Source organism: Chroicocephalus ridibundus, chromosome 1 (genome assembly GCF_963924245.1).
Source record: "Chroicocephalus ridibundus chromosome 1, bChrRid1.1, whole genome shotgun sequence".
Classification (NCBI taxonomy): domain Eukaryota; kingdom Metazoa; phylum Chordata; class Aves; order Charadriiformes; family Laridae; genus Chroicocephalus; species Chroicocephalus ridibundus.
This window is the reverse complement of record NC_086284.1, coordinates 101,118,428-101,137,596: the sequence shown is the minus strand read 5'-3', so window position 1 is coordinate 101,137,596 and position 19,169 is coordinate 101,118,428. Positions and strand designations below refer to the sequence as shown.

At 43.0% G+C, this 19,169-nt stretch overlaps 1 protein-coding gene across 1 annotated transcript; it reads left to right on the top strand.

Moving 5' to 3' along the window:
* The first annotated feature begins 1,144 nt into the window (after positions 1 to 1,144).
* ETS2 (ETS proto-oncogene 2, transcription factor) lies at positions 1,145 to 16,433 on the top strand. Its single transcript, XM_063345404.1, has 10 exons — positions 1,145 to 1,466; positions 4,795 to 4,866; positions 7,941 to 8,061; positions 9,947 to 10,066; positions 10,519 to 10,719; positions 11,511 to 11,594; positions 12,406 to 12,648; positions 12,804 to 13,067; positions 13,729 to 13,847; positions 14,803 to 16,433. The coding sequence occupies exons 2-10, from the start codon at positions 4,795 to 4,797 to the stop codon at positions 15,016 to 15,018; spliced, it is 1,440 nt and encodes a 479-aa protein (XP_063201474.1). The 5' UTR covers positions 1,145 to 1,466; the 3' UTR covers positions 15,019 to 16,433.
* Positions 16,434 to 19,169: the final 2,736 nt, after the last annotated feature.

Below are 19,169 nucleotides of genomic sequence, written 5' to 3'. Positions count from 1 at the left end.
CTTCTTCCCGGCCAGAGCGTGCGGCCTGAGAGCCTGCACACAGCCAGGTCTCAGACCAAGATGCCATCAGGACATGGCTCCAAACCACAGCCAGGACGGGGAGCTGGGAAACACGCGTGGTTACCCTGTAGCTGGGTGCGTCCAAAGTGTTTAATACCACCTAAAAGAAGCCAGTGGTGGGCTATGTGGCGAGAGATTCAGGGAAGTTAGGTGGCTCCAAAGAGTGTGGAGCAGGGTAAGAAAACCAACCCGTATCTCCCCTCTGCCTGCCCACCGGCTCTCTCCAACCCCTTGTGGGGGAACCCACTTTGACAAAACAAATTTAACAGAAAGTTACTTTTTATTTTGGTGGCCTAGAGCTCCCTGCACCTTTCCAAGGGCTATCAAATTCTTTTCAACGTCTGAGGAACGCAGCTCCGTTTTACTGACTGCGGCGCTCAGATCTGCAATTCACAAGATGGAACTGTTGGTGCAGCTTTCGCATTGCGTCTAGTTTATATTATATTATACATCTAGTTTATGTTAAGAACTACCCCCAAAAAAACTGTAGAAGATGCAACAAGGCATAATCGCTAAATTTCCGCAGTAGCAAGCGTGACGGTTTACTTCTGAAAATAGAGGATTTATACAGACGCTTGGGGTTTACGGGTTAATTCTCCCAATCTTATCTATCTCGACGACAGGTATTAATTGGGTTAATTCCCCCGATCTTATCTATCTCGAGGACAGGTGTTAATTAAAAATACCCATGGAAAATGTCCAGCATGAATAAAATAAAATAAAATAAAATAAAATAAAATAAAATAAAATAAAATAAAATAAAATAAAATAAAATAAAATAAAATAAAATAAAATCTGTCTCCCTGAGAAGAGCCGAGACTCTTTTCCTCTCCCCGTGCCCAGCCGCACCAGGCAGGGAGGAGCCGCCGGGACGGTGGGGCAGCCCCGTGTCCGTGGGGCAGCCCCGCCGTGCCGACAGAGGGACCGTGCCGGCACCCTGGCAGCCATCAGCGCCGCCTCCGCCGCCGTAGCGACGACGACGACGACAACAACCGGGTCCGCGGCGGCCGGAGGGGCCGGGCTTGGCGGGGAGGCGGGTCCCGGCGCCGCCACCTCCCCCCGCCGGCTGAAGAGCGGCTGCGAGGGCGGGCGGCGCGGCACAGCACGGCTCGGCACGGCACGGCGCAGCGCAGCACGGAGCGAAGCGGCACGGCCGGGCACGGAGCGGTCGGCAGCGCCTACGCACCCACCGCCGGGCACCCGCCTTCCCTCCCGCCCCCCTTCCTCCTCCGCCTCCTTCCCCCCCTCCTCCGGGACTCTCCGCTGGGATCAGCCCGCCGCCGCTGTTGTTGTTGTTGGCCGTCTCTGCCACATCGAGGATATTTTGGCTCCCGGAGAGGCAGCGGCGCCTTTTTTTGTGCGTGTGTTGGACGCCGCTGGGGAGCGACGCCGGGCTCCGGGGCCAGGTGAGGCGGGGGCTGCCGCGGTGGGGTCGGGGGGGCGGGGAGGGTCGCCGACACGCACCGAGCCTCTCCGCCGGTGTGGGGTGAGGGGGGGGTTGGCGGCCGGCCGGGGCGACCGGGCTTCCCCCCCTCCCCCGGCGCCGAGTGAGCGCCCCCGCGGGCCGAGGGGGCGGCGGTGCCCGGCCGGGGGTCGGGGGGGACCCGGCGGGGATGAGCCCCGGTGGGGGAGGGTTGGGGGTGGGAGGCGTTCGGAGCGGCGATGGTGGGGGATGGCTTGGTGAGGGGCCCCCCGGGGGGGAAAGGGTTAATGGGCAGGCTGGGGTCGGTTAGTGCTTTAAAGGGACTTAAAAAAAAAAAAAACCCAAAAATGTTGGGCTGTGTGATCTCCCCATCTTAACTTTTATGTGGGCGAGTGTGTCATATGTGTGAAAAGTCATCCCAGCTTCTCGGCTATCGCCCGCCTCGGTGCCTGGGGAGCCCAGCACTTGTGTGTGTGTGTGTGGGGGGGGGGGAATCAGCGCTCCGAAGGCAGGCGGGTGTCCCTCAACCTATTGGAACGAAATCTTTTCGTCTGGAAAACTTGCCGTTTCAAAGCAAAACGACAACCAAAGGCACCCCCGAACCCGACAAAAAAACCACCTCAGCGCAGCTGTGTTGTGGACACCGTCGTGGTTTAGTTCTCCATGTGGGTGATTCTCAGCTGAACCCAGCTGCGCGCAGGCACCTGGCTGTTGCTGAAAAGAAGTTGATCGGAATTCAGGAGTATTAGTTAATAAGTGCCTGATCCTGTTGACCCTGTTCTGGTTCACCCACTCAGCTATGCGGGGGTGTCGAAGAAGGTGTCCTGCCAGTTAAACCAATTATAGCTGGCGAGTAGCAGTCATCAGCATTAGTGGAGGAGTTGGAAGGGACGAGGCCCAGTCGCACCGTGCCCTGCTCTGGTGTCTTTTCTGAACTTAAAAACAGCAGCTTTGGAAGTCGGGCAGAAAGCCAGCTTTAACCCTTTGTGTTGGGGAAAGCCGTATTTGCCTGTGCAGTTCTGCTCCTCTTGCGATACCTCTGCAAGGGTTTCGGATCTCGGGGCTGGAAACCGGTACTGCCGATGGGAAGAAAGCTGGTGTATGACGAGCGAAGGCTGTAGAAATTCATAACAGTGTGAGGGACCTGGTTGGAAGAAGAAAACTGGAGTGTTACAAAACAGGCTAAAGATTTTCATATGCCATTAGACCAGAGCTCTGATGTCTAGTTTTTTCCAGAAGCTGTGTAGTGCACAGGCAAGGCCACAGAACAAACGAGCAGCCTAGAAACAGTGGCTTGGGTTAATGAGCAACGCCATGTAATGAAGACTTCGTATAAACCTTTTGTCTTAGGACCCTAAACGTTTCTAAAGAAACAACAACAAAAAAACCCAGGAAGGAGAGAATCCTTTTAGTCAATGGGGGATAGTTCCAAACAGGATTAGTGTAGAGGCCAGCGTTGCACCTGAAAAGCATCAGAAATCTGATTTGTGGCCCTACCTGGGGATCAGATCTAAGTGTACTGCAAATAGGTATAATGTTTTCACAAATACTTTCCAATGGGTAAGGCTTACAGCTAGTTAACCCTAGATACCAGAGCAGATTTCAAAGGCAAAACAAAGGATGTTAGAAATGGCCATATACTTTTGTTTAAAAGCCCAGCCAAATGCAAGGATAAACAGTTGTTTAAACTGTGGCAAACTTAATGAAAAGATTAGGATGCTTGCTGAGTGAGACTCATGCTGTGTAAAATTCTTTGCTGCTCAATGAGATGTGTAATTTAGATCAAATATTTGTACATGCTATTTGAGGTGAAAACCACCAGACAGTAGATTGCACTTTTGGGTAACATTAATGAAGTGTAAGTTGATTATTTTTTAAATTTCTTTTTTTTTTTTTTTTTCAATGATAAACCCCATACATCTAATAACAGTGAAGTTGAAATAGGCCTTTCAGGTTAAAGACTCTTGATTTTTAAGTGATTGACTATAAAAGGGAATGAAAGGGCTCCTGGTCTTTGGCTCTTGGATGTTTTTATTTTCCCCTTTGCTTATATGGGTGGCTTTTGAGTGTGCTGTCATTTTAACAGGCTGGGCTTACTCTGTTAAGCTCCTAATTTGCCGTTTCTTTCTGAGTTTAAGTTTGTATTGTGATTTCTCCTTGTGTTACCATGGCTAATGAGAGAACTTGCTTGTGATAAGTGATCACAGTTTTGTGGAAATATTAATAGCGTCCTATGTGACTATTTAAACACAAATGCACATTTTCAGACTGTTACTGTGGAGCAAGAGAACTTAGGGCAATGCTGTGAAAAAGGAGAAGGAAAACTGTTGAGAGACAGCTTGCTGTAGTGTAGTCCGATAAGGTATTGTTCACCGACACCTGAATTACAGCATCACGATAAAGCTGAACAATGTCCGTAGAACTGGCTTTATTCCTTATGTTTGATCTTTCCCATAGGTCAGTAAAAGGATATAAATCTTATCACTCTTTTCCTTAAGTGATATATAGGAAAACAAGTTACACAGGCTTCATAAAACCCTGTTCCTGGTAGTATAGGCAACGATACAGCTTTGGCTTCTGTAGCATGAACATATTGGTGGTGGTCCCACTATCAACTCTTTAAAATGGGTATTTTGCTGCCTAATTGTGTTCCTTTTTCAATTTAAACTTAGACCCTCTAAAGCTTTATAAATATGCTAATCCCGTGTTTACAAAATACGCAAGATAACGTGGTTTGGAGATGCTTTACCTAGCAAAGGAAGTGGGTTGCTAATACTGAATATTAGCTTCAATGATTATTCATAATAGGGTGAAAGGGGTGAATGTAAGTAGTGAAGGTATATTATGGTCAGTGCTCTGTCCCTTCTCTTTCTTCCTCGGAAAGCCGAAGTAATCATGGCATGTGAGCAGGAATATAGTAAGCAAAAATAACACCACATTGAATATTTAAAATAATGGGTGAAAACTGGAAAACATCTCAAAGCAATAGATATTTGGTGGACAAAGGACTTCTGTAGGCTGTTGATGAGGTAGTGACAGCCCTCATGTTGGTTATCGGAAGCTAATCGTCCTCGTTTGCTCATATCATAAAACTTAAACTCCAGTGATGCCTGTGAAAAGTCTTCCAGTTAGAAAGCAGCTTAAGCAAGATGGGAATTGTGCCCAGGATGTGAGCGATGAGAAGGAAAGCTTCCCCTGTATCTCATTCGGAGAGCTGTTCTGTAGTCTGTACCGAAGCGGTCAGATACATCCGTGAACACCCTCGCTTCCTCGGTAGCAACGTTTGTCATGTGACCCCTCTCATTTTTCAGATGAGTGATTTTGGGATCAGGAACATGGATCAAGTAGCTCCTGTGTCGAACATGTACAGAGGAATGCTGAAGGTGAGTACTCTTGAGTTGTCACCTCCTAAACCCAACTGGGGCATCTCCCAGCTAATGCATTTATTGTGTTCTTATTAATGCTAGCACAGGGTTTGTATCACCATGCCAAGGTGAACACAGATATTCAGGTTTTAATTGCGTGTAACCTCCAATCTTCTTCTAGAGTATCCCCACTGAGTTCAGTGAAGATGTGAAAAGCACAACTGAAATAGGAAGATGTAAAGCTGTGACCCCTCAACCCTCTCCCCCAAGGAGGCTCCCTCCCTCCCTCCCCCAAATCCTAAGAATTTGAAAATAAGAGGTAGACTAGAACTGAGATGAAACTTGTTGGAGTTGGTAGAACTTTTGCCTAAATAAAGGTTACAGGATAGACAGTAAGGGTGGTCTTTATATCTTTATCTTGATGAGGCTGGCAGAGGGCTGTTCTGATATGACTGGTTAGGTCTGATTCAACGCTTAAGAGTGTTGTATGAAAAAAAAAGTAGGTTATTCACTTAGTACAGGCAACTATGTGAAATGGAAGTCCGATATGTTGTAAGAAACCAAATGAAGTTATTAAATATATTTTATCTTCGGATAGACTGTGCCTGTTACCTTGTTTTGAAAGGAACTTACAAACCCAGGACAAACGGGAAGCAGACTGTAGAGGCTCAATCTTTAAGGGCTTCCCTCCTCCCCATTCATGCAAGTTGCTTTTTAATCCCAGTATCAGTTTTTCTACACATCATTGCTTAATGTAAACCAAATAAAGGTTAGGAAGATGCTTTTCTGCTCTCATTAACTTTGAGAAATGTCCATATTTTGAAGAAGCAGTGAAACAGCGGTATGCTAACTTCTCTGATGTTTTATATCCCTTCTTAGCTTTTTCTCCTGCCCACAACAACAACAAAATCCACAAGAGATCCCCCCAACTTAACAGCTGTGTGCTCTTTAACACAGTGGTTGTTTATAGGCAGTTATTCAGTCTTCAGTTGTCATACAATTAAGTCAAAATTGAGACCTGTATTCTAGGTAGCTGTTCACATTTCTTCTTATTTTGTTCTGTAATAATTACTCTTGCGTATGTTGAAAAGCCACATAAAATGTTGCATAACTGACAGGGCAAGCAGAACTTATTCTACATGGGGTTTTTCCCCCTTTTTACTACTCTTAAATCAAGAACCTGCTTAAACATTAATTTTCTCCTTTTTGAAATATGAAACTAGCACAGTATGGATTTTACTCATTCACATGCCACAGCATTTTTTCCAGTGACTCAGGATAAGGGTCAGCTATTTACACAAAACGCAGGAGTTTCCAGATTGTGTTGAAAGAACTTGCCCTTTCTTTTAGGTACTGGGGATGAGTCAGTGCTTTTATCTAGTAATGTATAAAGAATCTTTTACTAGCAGATTTGGCAATTGTTATTAACTTGTTTTCGTTTGGATGTGAGCCTTTCCATGGGTTCGCTTTGACTCTTTCCTCTAGTTGTGGTGGGTACCTGAACCAACCGTACACAGTTTGTCTCTGCTGGCAGAGATTTTTGGCCCAGTTAACCCCTAGAGCCATGATATTGTTTATTTTACCAGCTTTTTCTTCTGTAGAGTGTCTGCTTTCATAATGTATGTACTAGGATGCATTGCAGTTTCTTGTAAAATACAACTAAAAAATGATTATTCCTAGGTTTTTTATGATGGTTAATATAATTTGAGGAGGGGGATGACACACAGCACATAGAAAGCACCTGCTGCAAAAAGACTCCAAGCTACTTGAAACATAGTGGTGACATAAAAAGGGAGGTTAGGGAATATGAGGAAACATTAATACTTATTTGCTGTTCTGGAAACATAGTTCAGGTTGCTTTTGCGTCGCACATGAATGCTGCCCGGAAAGCTCTTTGCCTTGTCCTCAGCTAAATCCTCTACCTTGGCGTAAGCTGGCAGAGCAGTGGATGCCTAAAACAAATAAGCATTTGCAAGTTGCCTTTGTCTCCAGCTCCCTGAACTGCAGTAGCTGCCATGAACATGCTGCAGCTCTCCAGAGCAATGTTCTAGCCTCAGGTGCTTTTAAAAAAATCTCAGTGGCAACTTTTAGCCATCCATGCCTCTAGATATTACAGATAGTGGTTCCTTGTGACTAACAGACAAGTTGCATAAGTTGTTTTTAAAGTTATTTCCTCCTCTGTTAACATTCCCTCTTCCCCCCCCACCCCCGAAGACTAATGTGGCTGGGGGATGTAGTAATGGTACTAGTATTTCTAGCACACACAATTGCCACAAGTCAAGTTTGAAAGAAGTTAGGTTTTCAAAATATAATAATATTTATTGAGTGTTGCCAATATATCAGTAGGATCTGCTTCTGTCAGGAATACTTTTGTCAGTCCTGTTTACTCCGTTGTGTATAATGAAACTAGCAGTGTTTCACTGAGCATCTGAGCACTTGAAAGGCTGCAAAATGCAGTAGCTGGCAAATCCAGTAACTCAGAAGTATAGAACAGCGAAGGAGTAACATCTTTCCTCAAATCCTGTAAAACTGGCTGCATTAGCTTCAAGTGATGTGGCTCAGATTAAACTTTTCCTTTTTCTTTTCTTTAAAAAAAAAAAAAAGGCAAAAGCTGCATAAATCTACTGTAGGTCTTGCACTGGCAGTTGTTTTTCCATAATTTACTGATCCTGCCTCTGCCTTCAAGTACTCATCAAGTAGGTAGTCAATTCAAAGGGTTAAGGAAATAAGGATTTCTTTAAAATATACCTGGAAATATAAATATATATAGACACACACACGTGCTTTCCCTATTGTTAAAAGCCTCAATTACAGGAAAACTAAGAACATCCTTACTTGGCTTTACTGTAACCTGCAGAACATGCCACCCACCAAGCACTGTGGTCTGAATGTTACTTGTTTTGTATTCCTGTGCAAGAAGCTACGCTATCATTGCGTTTATATTTCAAAGGCACTAGTTAGCTGATTAAAGACAGCGATTGTGCATGACCTCCAAATCTAGGAAATCTAACCCAGCCACTTCCTAGCCATGAAGCTGACAGTGCCCTAGCAAAATGCTCACGTTGTTTTTTATTTACTCTGTTGCTTTGCAGCGCCAACCAGCATTTGACACCTTTGATAGCTCAAACTCTCTCTTTGCCGGATATTTTTTCTCACTAAATGAAGATCAGACGCTTCAAGAAGTGCCAACAGGATTTGATTCTACTTCTTATGGTAACTCTTCACTTTGTTCTTTAGCCCAGTCAGAAAGAAATGTACTCTTACAAGTGCAACATGGATTTCCCTACAAAGAAGTGTTTTAGTACACAGACCATTAGTCCATATTTGGATTTTATCCATGTGAGTTGCTCTGCTCATAGTTGATCCAGCTTTATAGTTGCTGTTCCCTGTCCTGAAAAGGGATGGGGACTGGGATTCAGTACCCTAATAAACTGACAGTCCGTGGAAGAAGACTTAGTAGGTATCAAAGCAGAGCTAAGAGAGTTTATATAATTTTCTTTAATTTAAAAGAATAAACTATTATGTATATTTAAACTTATATTTTAATTATGGTTGAGACGTTGGAAGTATTCTGCAAGCTCTTTTCTGCTGTTAAACCCTAGAACGTAAAATCTTTGTTCCCTTTCACCCCCTTCTCCCCCGCCCTCCCCCCCCCAAGGTTTGTTTTACTCCTTACCTTAAAAACACAGGTGTGGGGATATTTGGGTTTTTTTTGTGTATGTAGGACAGTACCTACTAAAAGTTGTCTACAAATCCTTGCCTGAAATCCTGGACGAAAGAGGGAGTTTGTCCAAAATGTTGATATTTTACCTGACGGTGCCTTTATCTCCCCTTAGGGAAGGGGGGAAAGAGCCTCAAAACCTCTGAAAACCACCAGTCCTTTGTTCTAATGTGATTCTAATCAGTCACAGCTCTGGTCAGCAAAGCAAGTCCTAGCAGATATTGAGGATGGGTGTGGTAAAAACAGAAGTGAAGCACAGGCTTGTAATGAGCTCCGCTTGCTGGGTCAAGCGGAGCTTGTAGATAGTCCAGGAAAACCAGAAGAGCCATGCAGCTTCATGAACTGACTTGAAGTCTGCCAAGTTCATCACCTTTATATGCCCTGCCACCGTTACGCGCCTCTAACATAGCAGAGCTCCTTCAAATGCAACCTGTGTGTGAGTTCTCAGAGGCTCTCAAATGTTCAGGGATGCATTCGTGAGTGTTGCTTACGTTGTCCTCAAATTACCCCTCCCTTAACAACACCAATCACAAAAGAGGTATCAGTAAAAGGTTTCCTAATCTGAAACAGCTAGGAAGTGTGGTTGGCTTTCTTCAATTCAGAAGCTCTTCTTTCAGAGTAAAAAGAGTCCTCTTCTGGTGAAAACTGCAGAATAAGAAACACTGAGTGGCAGCCAAATTTATCCTTGAAATGGAATCTACTTGCAAATTTAAAAATTAATTAAGCAGATTAGTAATTGGCATAGGATGATGCTGACTTTGGATTTTGTTGCATTATTTAGGCACTGGGTACTAGCTTGTTACCGGTCACACCTGTTTGGTTCAGACAATAGAATAATCTATCGGACCGTGTACTTGGGTGATGGGGAGATCCATGGGAAGGTCTGAAGTACAGCCCGTTGGAAAGCAGCGTTAAATAGTGCAGGCTGGTTCTTCACAAACCTAGTATCTGTTACTTGGCTCTCAAGCTAAATGGAGACTGTCTAGAGTTATAACTGTGGTCAAACTATAGGTGACAAAATAGGAATAAGCAGTCTCTCATTTCCTTTAAAAAAAAAGTAATAGTAAAATTTCCCTGCAACAAAGGCACTTTATGTTACTGCTAAGAGTAAATGAGGGTCCATGTCATGGAAAGCTTCGAAACTTTAATTTAGTGTAGTGCAATTTTATCAAACCAGTAGCACAGATTTTAGTGTTGATAAGTCAAAGACTTAGTAGATCAGAAAATGGATCTACTCTGTTTCTGTTTTTAAAACACTTAGTTTCTAGCATCCCTTTCTTATTTTTCAAATAGCACAGCAAAAACCTGTCACTCCTTTCACTGGCCTAAAAGTTAATGTATCTTCTTTTTCCCCTCCACCCCTTTTCTTTCTTGCAGAGTCGAACAACTGTGAATTGCCTCTGTTAACCCCGTGCAGTAAGGCTGTGATGAGTCAGGCCTTGAAAGATACTTTCAGTGGTTTCACAAAGGAACAGTGTCGGCTGGGTATCCCAAATAGTAAGTGTTTTCTATTTATATGCTCTCTTTTTTTTTTTTTTTTTTTTAATGCTAAGGAGGACGCTGAATAGCGGCTCTTTCAAAAGAGAAAGAATGATGTCAGTAGGAAATACAAGAATGGATCCTATGTGAATCTGGCACAGCTTGATTTGGAAGGACCAGACTTGCTGCTATTAAAAATGGGTGCATGGAGAGCTCATGCTTTGGCAGCATAAGAGAGAATCAAAGTAAGTTGAGGACATCTCTGATTACAAGTGAATACAGAAGGAAAATAGAGGACTGTGGGTTTTTGTTTTATCTTTCTTTAAATTCAAGAATAAATTCATTCCGAATTCATTTGGAACTAAGTAACTTGTGTTAACACATTTTTTTTCATTCACTGCGTTCTAATGAAGATTATTTGGCAAAGGTCAGGAGTTATCTCTAAATACTGGATACTTTCTGTCTTGCAGATCCCTGGCTGTGGACTGAACAGCAAGTTTGCCAGTGGCTTTCATGGGCTACCAATGAGTTTAGCTTGGCAAATGTGAACTTCCATCAGTTTCTTATGAGTGGCCAAGACTTGTGCAACCTGGGCAAGGAGCGTTTCCTGGAACTGGCTCCTGACTATGTTGGTGATATTCTGTGGGAACACCTGGAACAGATGATAAAAGGTAGTTACAGAGCCAGAAAGAGCTTTTGTTTTAAGGCTCTTCTAAGAGAAACAGAAATGGAACTCTTTCAACACTTGGTTCACTACGAAGGGCTTTTATTACATGTGAAAAGTCAAAGTGAGCTTTAAAACTTGGTTAATAAAAGCATTATTAGAACTATTAATACATTCTTTGTATGCAAAGCACAGATGCAGATACCTGCAGAAATGATTCTGTGTTCAGGCTATATACCTATTGCAGTCAGGTTTTATTTGGAAAAATCATTGAAATAAATGAGATTAGGATAATGCTACTGTAATACCCTATTTAAAAAAAAAAAAAGACTTGGACACAATTTGTTCACTTATTACAAGCTTTTGGTTTCGGTCCTTTAAGGTAGTGGTTTGAGGTAATTCAGTGAATGAATACAAAGAAGTCAAAGACACCTAAAGGTGTCTTAGGTGAATACTGATGGTATTGCTAAAACCCTACACGCAGTGCACCATGAGTTCCATTGGTTTTGGAGTATAACATTCGGTAGTTGCATACATTAAGGACTTCGACCTTAAAACATGCTGCAATTATTGTTTCTAAGGTTTATATTAAAACTAAATTTTCAAGTCTATTGGAAGTTGGTTGGGCTTTTTGGTGGTGTTTTTTTTCAAGAGAGAGAGCGCAATGTAGTGCGCTAGTAAAACTTATGTGAATGGTGACCCCAAAATACTCAAGAGAGTCCAAAGATTTTTGTGGCATACGGGTCAGATCTTTAATCCTATAAAAACAAGTTTTCTTTTTTTTCATCCTCTCCCCAGACAGCCAAGAGAAAACACAGGATCAATATGTGGAGAACTCTCATCTCACCTCAGTTCCTCCGTGGGTCAATAATAATTCTTTAAGTAAGTATTTTAAGAAATTTGTCTTTTTATGTCTCTGAGGTTTATTCTAAGCATGTCACACATCCAATTTAAAAACAAAACAAAAAAGGCACCAGAATAGTTACTGTGCTTGAGGAGAACACTTGACTTCAGTTGCTCCAGCCTTCTTTCCTCATATTGTTTAATTGTCATCTAATTCATATCGGAAATCTTTTGAAGAGCAAAGGCTTTGAGAAAATCAAATTTCCTCTTGGTATGCCAAAGCCTACATCTGTGGAGCAGAATGACCACTCCCACCTCTAGCAAACTGAGTCAAAAACTAGCATGGCTGGGGAGCAGCAGGAGTTATGTTTAGGCCTTTTTGAAGACTGTGGAAGCATAACAGGGCTTTTTGAAAGTGTATGGGACACAGTGCTGGCTCCCTCGGATTCTTTGATTGGTGTTGTATTTCATTCTACCACAGTCAATCTCCAGCTCAACCTTATTACACCACTTAATGATGAGGGCCTTACTCAAAACCACTTAAGCTTCTCCAGCTTTTTCTGTAGCCCTGTAGTTTCCTTGAAGAACAAACAATAGACATATTTGTGGTCAGCAAGTTATAGAGGGAGATTTATTACAGCATCTCATTTGGAGCTCATTAGATGGGGATCTTCTCATCGACTTCAGTAGCCTTTCCAGTAGGTCTGTAGCATCTATCGCTCTTTCTTAGTCTGGTTTTCATGGGAAAATTACTTCTTTGTCCACAACTGTAGTGAGGTGCTAGACGTGTATTTGTCTAAGGGACTGCAGAAAAAAAAAGTTTAATTCATTCTTTTATTTCTTTCTTCAGCTGTTAATGTAGATCAGAACTCCTATGGTATGCAGATGCCTGGATACCCTAAAGCCCTCAGCTATCCCAAACCCAGTCTCCTGACTGATGTCTGTCAGGCTTCCACAGGACCGAGTCTCCTCAATCCGGAACAAGAGTTTTCATTGTTCCCTAAAACCCAAGCAGATGCTGTTGGTGTGAACTACTGTGCAGTAAATCAAGAGTTCCCAAGAAGCAATCTGAACTTGCTGATAGATAATTCTGGTGAGTCATTATCTGCACGATAGCCATGGGTTCAAGGCTGTATTTCATATGTCTTTTCCTCCTTTGCGTAACTTATATATACAAGCTAGATTAAGGGGGAGAAAAAAACCCCAGCCAACCAACACTTTTCTCTTTTATTTTTTTGCTCTATAAAGGTAAGCTCAGAGAACATGAATCTAGTGACAGCGGTGCAGAAAGTTACGAAAGCTCAGATTCGATGCTACAGTCCTGGAACAGCCAGTCGTCATTAGTGGATTTACAGCGTGTGCCATCCTATGAGAGTTTTGAAGATGACTGTAGCCAGTCCTTGTGTCTGAGCAAACCTACAATGTCTTTCAAAGACTATATTCAAGAACGAAGTGATCCTGTAGAGCAAGGGAAACCAGTTATACCAGCAGCAATTCTAGCTGGCTTTACTGGTAAGTAGTGAAGCAAAACGGTCACTCCTCTTCTTGTGTAACATCAATATTCTCTATAAATGTGTGTGTACTCTGGTGATAAAGTTGTGTAGTTGTAAAGTATGCCTTACAACTTAGAGACCACTACTTATGAGGAGTTCCAATTTTAAATATTACTAAAGAAAGCCTCATAGGACTATCCATCCAAAGGAAGAATAGGCAGGTACATCAGAACATGAAAAAGAGGGGAAAGAGGGAAACTTGGACAGAATGTTCCACACTTGTGAGTTTCCACAGGCATAGCCTTGCCTATTAAGACTTTCTTGATGAAATTGTTTTTTCTACTAGAACATTTGCTAAGCCAGGGCCTGCAGGACTGGTTCAAGAGCGTGAAATGCAGCTGATGGGAGGTGGGAATGAGGGGTAAGGGATACACATGAAAGGGAAAGACGTAGCTTGTGTCAAATCCTGAGTTTCCATGAGAAAGCTGACTTGTTTCAATTTTAACATGTTTATGAGCAGATTTGTGTTATAGAGGAGAACCCTAGGTTTCTTTCTGATAGTAAAATGGAGTAATGGCAAGATCTGTCCTGTGATATGCGCATGATCACATACGTTGGTTGTGGTGAGAGCTTGCAGAGGTATTAATTGTGGTTTCTGCCTGCCCCCTCTCTCTCAACAGGCAGTGGACCTATACAGCTATGGCAATTCCTTCTGGAGTTACTGACTGACAAGTCCTGTCAGTCATTCATTAGTTGGACTGGAGACGGATGGGAGTTTAAACTTGCTGACCCAGATGAGGTATGTGGCTAATTGCGATGAACAAAAAGATTTAGGGTCTGGTCTGCCATCTGTGGGCCTGGTCTTGAATATAAAGCATTTACACGATCAGACACTTACTGAAATCTCATCATCTGCAAATGCTTTATTGTACAGTCAGGATTGCTCTGGGATGTTCCCCCCTCTCCTCCCACCCAGGGATATCACCATTTGCTTGTAGTTAGGAGAACACGTTGTATAGCTTGAAACTTAAAGGTAGTGTACAAAGTTATTTCTCTTGACAGTGTAATACTGCAGGTTAGCTTACTGAAGGTAGTTGGATCAATGATGCCTGGGATTGCATGAAGGCGTAGGGAAATGCGCTCCACGTATTGCCATTCTGTTAAATACACAGTAAATATGGTAGTGCGGCTTTTAAAACGCTTTGGGAACTTACAGCTTTAGTCATTGAAAAATAAAGAGAATGCATTTGCATTCATTTTCTGAAACTTTTACCAGTAGGAAAGTTACTGTGTTAAGAGACATGATATGAAGTCCACTGAAGCCTTTATTTAAAAAAAAAAAAAAGGGGGGGGGAATCATTAACTGAAGGAACTTCATGTAATTCAACTTCCATTTAAAGAGCTGTCCCATACTGCTCAATAGCAAATTAATGCTTAAATGGTGTCACCTTGAGAGAGGAGACTATATCTTCCATAAACCTCATCTCCTTAAAGACGTTTTGGCCCACTCACTACAAATAGATATCCTCTTCGCTGATGTGTGCTATCCGCCAGTTTCTCCTGCTGCCGATAATTGTTTCAGAGCACGTTCAGCTGAGGGGTCAGGCACCAGCTCTCCTCTTACCTGAATTTGAGACATTCAAAGCAAATGAAATGTTCAGACAGAGGTTTAATAACTGTGTTTATCAGCCACCGACTAGAAGAATGTGACTTGAATAAACCCTTTGCGTTTTGCTTTCTTTTTGGGCTGACAGGTGGCACGGAGGTGGGGAAGGAGGAAAAACAAGCCCAAAATGAACTATGAGAAGCTCAGCCGAGGCCTGCGCTACTACTACGACAAGAACATCATCCACAAGACTTCAGGGAAACGCTACGTGTATCGCTTCGTCTGCGACCTGCAGAACCTGCTGGGGTACACGGCGGAGGAGCTGCACGCCATGCTGGGGGTGCAGCCCGACACGGAGGACTGAGCCCGGTGAGGTGGTGCTGCAGGGGCCGAGCTCACGCGGTTGGGACTGCCCGGGAACCGTCTGCTGTCCGTTCTTCTGGCTCTTCGGACAGTGTTGGGAAATAAGGACCTTAAGCGATACTTTTTTTTTTTTGTAACCGGGGAGAGCTGGAAGGAAGTGGCCTTATTTCATCAGTGGCGTTGGGTGTTGCCGTGTCAGGCACTTGGGCGGCATGGAAGTCGGTACAGACCCTAGCTCCATCATGGAGACATGGAAATGCTCTCGGGTTAAGCATTTCGACTACCTGTGTTGCCGTATAAAGCATTCTGGCTACTTACACTGCCATATAATAATGGGTTGGCTTTAAAACCAAAGGTTGGATGAGAAACCAGTGATGCAGCAGAAGTATTGCTCAGACATTTTAAAGCACCATCGTCCTTGCTTACATCTTGTATCATGCAATTTATTTAAAAATAAAGAACTAATTTATTTTAAATGAGCAGTAAGGAGAATCTATATTAGTCTTGTTAGAAAGCAAGTTTTCTTATCGTTATTACTACGCCAGAAATGTGCTGCATAGGTACCTAAACACTCTGTGTCCAAACCCAGATGTAGCAACCATTAACAAAAAAAAAAAAGGACCCTTTAAAGAAGGGAAGGAAAATCATACCATTTCAATATTCAGTTTGTATATATTCTGTGATTCTTTTTGAAACTTTGTAATGTTCCTATTTAACAGATGCTGTATAGTGTAAATTAAACTAATTGTATGTGTGTTTTGAAATAGGATGAATGTAAACTTATCAAATGGGGTTTTTTTTTTTATATTTGTCTAGGATATACAACCTTCTGCAAATATTTGATTGGCCTGAGAGACAACATAAGTGCTCAGTATGCATGCATATGGTATGCCTATGATATGAAATGGGGGGGGGGCGGGGCGGGCGGGAGGGAGGGCTGACTCAGTATTTTGCCAAGATTGAAGCTGGCAATTCTTTGTGCATTTTGGCATTTTTACAAGAAACTAATGTTATATTCTGGGACATAAAGGGCCTGTTTGTGGTTTCTTCTGTAACTGAAAATGAAAATATTAATATGGATAAAATTACCTTTTTTTCCTTTATAAATGGCATATGTTTTTCAACCTCTATGCATGTCCTTTTAAAAAACAATTTATATACAAGCCTTATTTTTTCAGTTGACTTGTTTCTTCTTCCTGCAGTTTATCCTGTATGATTAAAATATGAATTCTATTTTTGGAAATAACTGTGACTCCTTTTCAAAGATCAGGAGAGATTTATGTAGCAGCTATTTTTACTGCAAAAAAAAAAAAAGGAAAAAATTCACTGGAAAAATGTACTTTGTAAGAAAGCTTTATTTTTTATCTGAGCTTGATGTACATTTAAATGTGTTGTACAGTGTGAGAGGTTTAAAAATATGAGTCTTTATTAAAACCTCTTGAACAAGAAAATAGTGCGTGTGCTTTTTTAATTTGGAAAATTTCAGAGGCATTCCTTTCTTGTTTACTTGTTGATTCAGCCCTTGTCCATCCTATCACCACTCTAAACACTCTGCAGGATTAAAACAAAAACAAAACACAAAAAAACCCCAAACCAGGCTGACTTACAGGGTTAAGGAGCTCACTGGGGAAAATCCTGTAACCGTGCACAGGCTCATGGTCAACCAACCTACATGTATGTAACCACGCTGTGTTTAGATATAAATTCAAATTAATGCCTTTGTGCTGTGCCTCGGAGAGAAAACTACCCGTTCTGCACTGTGGTGTGAATCTATATGTAAACTGATGGATAAATACATGGAAGAACAGAAGCATGTTAAGACTATTTATGCTTAAACTGTTCCTGGTCCAGTCCTGTACAAAGGAAGCCTCCTGTCCTAGCTATCTTTAGCTTATAGTCATCTCTATGCTTCCACCCATCAGAAAACAGGAAATAAGGAAACATTTGCTCTTAAGCACATATCTTGAAAGTCGAAAATGTAGTTCTTATTAAAAGAAAAAAAAGGTGGCTTCTTGTCTAGAAGGCCACGTCTTGGTATTGCTTTCATTGTTGCTTTCGTTCACCCTGGTTTGGCAGCATGGTAAAAAATTGGAGAAAAAGGAGGGTTTTTTTTGGGGAATGTGCCTTTCTGAATGGGTGGAGCTGAAAGGATAGGCATGCATCTTGCGGCATGGCCCTGATCTTCTCTCAACATTTGCAGACACACTCCTTCCACCTTACTTTTCACAGAATTGTAGGGGTTGGAAGGGACCTTCAGAGATCATCTAGTCCAACCCCCCTGTGAGAGCAGGTTCATCTAGAGCAGGTTGGACAGGAATGCATCCAAGTGGATCCTGAGTATCTACAGAGAAGGAGACTTCACCACCTGCCTGGGCAGCCTGTTCCAGTGCTCTGCCACCCTCAAAGTAAAGAAGTTTTTCCTCATGTTGAGACGGAACTTCCTGTGTTCCAGCTTCTGTCCATTGCCCCTTGTCCTGTCACTGGGCACCACTGAGAAGAGCCTGACCCTATCCTCTTGAGAGCTGCCCTTTAGATATTTATAAGCATTGATGAGATCCCCTCTCAGCCTTCTCTTCTTCAGACTGACCAGATCGAGGTCTCTCAGCCTTTCCTCAAAAGAGAGGTGCTCCATTACCTTGATCATCTTTATAGATCCTCTATAGATCCTATAGTCCACCAGATCCTCTGCTGGACTCTCTCCAGTAGTTCTCTGTCCTGCTTGAACTGGGGAGCCCAGAACTAGATGCAGTACTCCAGATGTGGCCTCACCAGGGCAGAGTAGAGGCAGAGGATAACCTCCCTCAAACTGCTGGCCACGATCTTTTTAAGGCACCCCAGGAGACCATTGGCCTTCTTGGCCACAAGGGCACTTTGCTGCTTCATGGTCAACTTGTTGTCCACCAAGAGTCCTAGGTCTTTTTCCACAGAACTGCTCTCCAGCAGGTCAGCCCCTAACCTGTACTGGGACATGGAGTTATTCCTCCCCAGGTGCAGCACCCTACACTTGCCCTTATTGAATGTCATTAGGTTCTTCTCCTCCCAACTCTCCAGCCTGCCCAGGTCTCGCTGGATGGTGGCACAGCCTTCTGGTGTGTCAGCCACTCCTCCCAGTTTTGTATCATCAGCAAACTTGCTGAGGGTACACTCTGTCCCCTCATCCAGGTCGTTAATGAATATATTGAACAAGACCGGACCCAGTACTGACCCTTGGGGAATGCCGCTAGTAACAGGCCTCCAACTAGGCTCTGCACCGCTGATCACAACCCTCTGAGCTCTGCCATTCAGCCAGTTCTTAATCCACCTCACTGTCCACTCATGTAACCCACACTTCCTTTCATCGTCCCTGTGAAGGAAAAGAAGCCTCCCACATCCTTCCTCTTTTCATGTCAGCCACTGCTGCAGGCCTAGGTGCATCTCAGGGGGTGCTGACCCATAGACTGGTCTCACACTCATGGTGAACATGATGTAAGGGCATAATGAGAGCTGCGACCCCCTGAGCGGAGCCAGAACTTGGCAGAAAGAAAAAAATAAATCAACAAGCTTTTCTGGGCTTCGGGTAACACTCTAAAAAAGGTAATGCTGCATTTTACCAACTTCAATGACCTGCCTTTGAGCTGTGATCCTAATGAGGGGAGATGCCTTATTTTGCAGGAAATAATGTATGGTCTGTCACGATTAATGTGTTTTTTCCTCGGGTTTCTTTCTTATGCCTTCGCTGCAGAGCCCTAATCATCCTCTCAATCTGTACAAGTTTCATTTTCAATTTATTTTCCCTGAACACAGAACTGTTTCTTCATTTAAACCGAAAGGTTAGTTGCCTCTTGTGTGCATAGTCAGTGTTGACTTCAGCCTGGAGACTCAAGGGAAGTTGTTTCGTTTCTCCCCTGGTAGAAAAAGAAATTTCATGATAGCAGAAGCAATGGAGCACCCCGATACACACAACCCACGCTAGTGTGTCTTCCAGAAGCAAAACCTGGTATCTTACACTGAATCAGATCAATGCAACAGTCCAAGCTGTAAGCCAATGTGATCCAGAAGACAATTATTAAAGGATATTTTGTGTCAGCGCACACAGAAAACACCACTGTTTTCTCAGCCACCCAGGATCAAAGAAGCTGTTGAAAGCATTCTGGCTAAATTCTTCACCTTCAT

Bases quoted from the DNA above. Each gene is read 5' to 3' on its own strand.
- ETS2 (XM_063345404.1), top strand. From the start codon at position 4,795: ATGAGTGATTTTGGGATCAGGAACATGGATCAAGTAGCTCCTGTGTCG. The intron at 12,649-12,803 runs GTGAGTCATTAT...TGCTCTATAAAG, and splicing joins CTTGCTGATAGATAATTCTG to GTAAGCTCAGAGAACATGAA. The intron at 13,068-13,728 runs GTAAGTAGTGAA...CTCTCTCAACAG, and splicing joins AATTCTAGCTGGCTTTACTG to GCAGTGGACCTATACAGCTA.